A 3,058-nucleotide genomic window follows, 5' to 3' on the forward strand; every position below is an offset into this window, starting at 1 on the left:
CTGGACTGGCGATTCGTTTCTTATATGATATTGTACATGTTTTAATGTCATTCTCCCATATCATTCCACCCTCCCTCTCCCACAGAGTCCCAAAGATTGTTCTATACATCTGTGTCTCTTTTGCTGTCTTGCATACAGGGTTGTCATTGCCATCTTTCTAAATTCCATATATATGCGTTAATATACTGTATTGGTGTTTTTCTTTCTGGCTTACTTCACTCTGTATAATAGGCTCCAGTTTATCTACCTCATTAGAACTGATTCAAATGTATTCTTTTTAATTGCTGAGTAATACTCCATTGTGTATATGTACCACAGCTTTCTTATCCATTCATCTGCTGGTGGAAATACTATTTCTTATTTCATTATTGGATGTTAGATACAAAGTTTGCACTTATTCTTTAAGACCATTTGGAAGGCACTGTTTACTTCTTTGTTCCTTAAGCTGTAGATGAAGGGGTTAAGCATGGGAATCACTAAAGTATAAAACACAGAGGCCATTTTATCTGTATCAAAGGAGTGAGTGGAGTTGGGCTGCATATACATAAATAGTAGAGACCCATAGAACACTACCACCACCATCAGGTGAGAACCACATGTGGAGAAAGCTTTTTTCCTGCTCTCTGCAGAACGTATTTGAAATATTACTGTCAGGATCAGTATGTAGGACATTAGGATGACCAGGAGGGAAGAGATCAAATTAAATGCTGAAAACAGTATGATCAACAATTCTATTTCTTGTGCGTTTGAGCAGAGCATAAGTAACAAGGGAACATCATCACAGTAGAAATGACCGATGACATTAGAGCCACAAAAAGTCAATGTAAAAATCTTAATAGTAAACATGAGTGCCTGAAAGGTACTGTAGAGGTATGGAATGCCTACCAGCATATGACAAAGTCTCTGGGACATGATAACATGGTATAGCAGAGGGTTGCAGATAGCCAAGTAGCGGTCATAGGCCATGGCTGACAAGATAAAAAATTCACTGATAATGAACATAAGGAAGAAAGCCAACTGTGTGGCATATGCATAATAGGAAATGGTATTTTGATCCACAACAAAATTCACCAGCATCTTGGGGCAAATGACAGTAGAATTACCAAGATCAATGAAAGCCAGGTGTTTGATAAAAAAGTACATAGGTGTGTGCAGCCGGGAATCCACTTGAGTTAAGATGATCATGCCCAGATTTCCCACCACTGTGATTGTGTAGATGATGAGGAAGGCTCTGAAAAGGGGAGTCTGAAGCTCAGGCTGCTTTGTGACCCCCATCAGAATGAATTCAGTCAGTGATGATAGATTCTGTTGGTCCATTTAGTCCAGTTAGCTTTTCTGGAAAGAAATAGGTTAGTTTTCCCATGATGTCATTTAATTAAGTATAATATTTTTAGAGAGAATAGATATTTTACTTCATGACAAGGGATAGAAAAGTAATTTCCATATCTTATTTTGAAACTAAAATAAAGGACAGAATCTTCTACATTCCAAAAAGTGGAAATCCTAGGAAATCACATGCACTGTTACTACAGATTAAATAGAGTCAGTGATGTTTGGAAAATATCCGTTGATTTAAATTACCATATAGGTATTAACACAGAAATATGGACTTTATTTCATCTATACAAGGATATCACATTTTTCTTTAATACACTTCCACTTTCATCTGAGAATTCTTTTGGACTTCTCAAATTGCACAATATAGTATATATTGTACAATTCTACAATACAAAGCATAGTACCATAATTTTTAAAATGTTTCACGGTTAAGTGCTGCCTTCTGCATTTCATAAAATTTACATACGCTTCCCTGGTGGCTCAATTGGCAAAGAATCTGCCTGCAATGCAGAAGACCCAGGTTCTATCCCTGGGTGGAGAAGATGCTCTGGAGGAGAAAATGGCAACCCACTCCAGCATTCTAGCCTGGAAAATCCCATGGACAGAGGAGCCTGGTAGGCTACAGTCCATGGGGTCACAAAAAGTCAAATACTTAGCGACTAAATCACCAGTCAGTAAAAACAATTAGAACTTCTCTTAGCTTAATCCATCTGGATTCCCTTTTTTTTCAGTTTCTCCTCCAACAAAATCTGGAACTCTGTAAGCATGACTTTCAATTGGAGGAGTAATTCGAGTTCAAAAATCTCAATCAGAGAAAATATAGGATAGAATTATTAAAAGTAATAAAATGCTCAACTTTTGCCTGAGAAATCCAAATGGGCCAAGGCAGAAACTCGTATCTGGTGAAACTTGTGGAATCTGTCGATGAAAAAATTTATCAGTTGATCTAAGAATTAAGTAGAAGATCTTATTTGAACCAAACTAAGGATTATAACCCAGAAACAGCCTCTCAGAAAGTTCTGGAATTGTTCTATCTTTTAAAGGTCAAAGCACAGTCAAGTAATTTTCTGAGACGAAGAGCTGTTCATTGAATGATGTATTTTTGACAGTGTAAACAAACCAGATCTACATGTACAATTAGTGATGGGTCAGGGGTCATCATGGTGAGCCCCTTACAAGAAGGAAGGTTATTTCCTAAGGATTTATCTTGCTGATGCTAGGAGAACGTGTCTCTTTGTTTTTCAGTAGACATTTCTGCTGATGGGAAGACACAGTACACAGTAGAGGGGAGAGAGGATGTCAAAGGAAGAGAAACAAAAATTATGTACACATTTCTCTGACTTGCCTTAGAACATGCATTTTTATTTCATCAGAGCTGTCAGAGAGGAAAGAATTCTCCTCTACCATCTTCCTAAGTTCTCTTAGCTGGTTGGTGGGTCTGAGAATTAAATTGCCATCAGACAGATTTGCAGGAAGAAATCAAATAAAAGTTGTAGGACATGTATACATGGAAGCAACTCAGGAAAACTGAGTAGCTCATCAAAATGTCCAAAGTCTTTACCTTAAATACTGTCTTCAGCTAGAGACAAAAGAGGATGTTGAGGGTAGTGGTTTGGGACTTCAAAGGAGCAGGAGGGAATTCGCATGGAGATGGAAAAACAAATGCTTCATAAACTGATATCTGCTGGGTCTGGTAGAGAGAGTGGTACAGAGTGGACTT

The 3,058-nt window shown here is 37.7% G+C and overlaps 1 protein-coding gene across 1 annotated transcript; it reads right to left on the reverse strand.

The window, feature by feature from the left end:
- Nucleotides 1-375: 375 nt before the first annotated feature.
- On the reverse strand, nucleotides 376-1,317 carry LOC104980771 (olfactory receptor 8K5). The gene has a single exon (XM_010829540.1). The coding sequence runs from the start codon at nucleotides 1,315-1,317 to the stop codon at nucleotides 376-378; it is 942 nt and encodes a 313-aa protein (XP_010827842.1).
- Between the last annotated feature and the right edge of the window lie 1,741 nt (nucleotides 1,318-3,058).

Source organism: Bison bison, unplaced genomic scaffold (genome assembly GCF_000754665.1).
Source record: "Bison bison bison isolate TAMUID 2011002044 unplaced genomic scaffold, Bison_UMD1.0 scf7180017858789, whole genome shotgun sequence".
Lineage (NCBI taxonomy): Eukaryota > Metazoa > Chordata > Mammalia > Artiodactyla > Bovidae > Bison > Bison bison.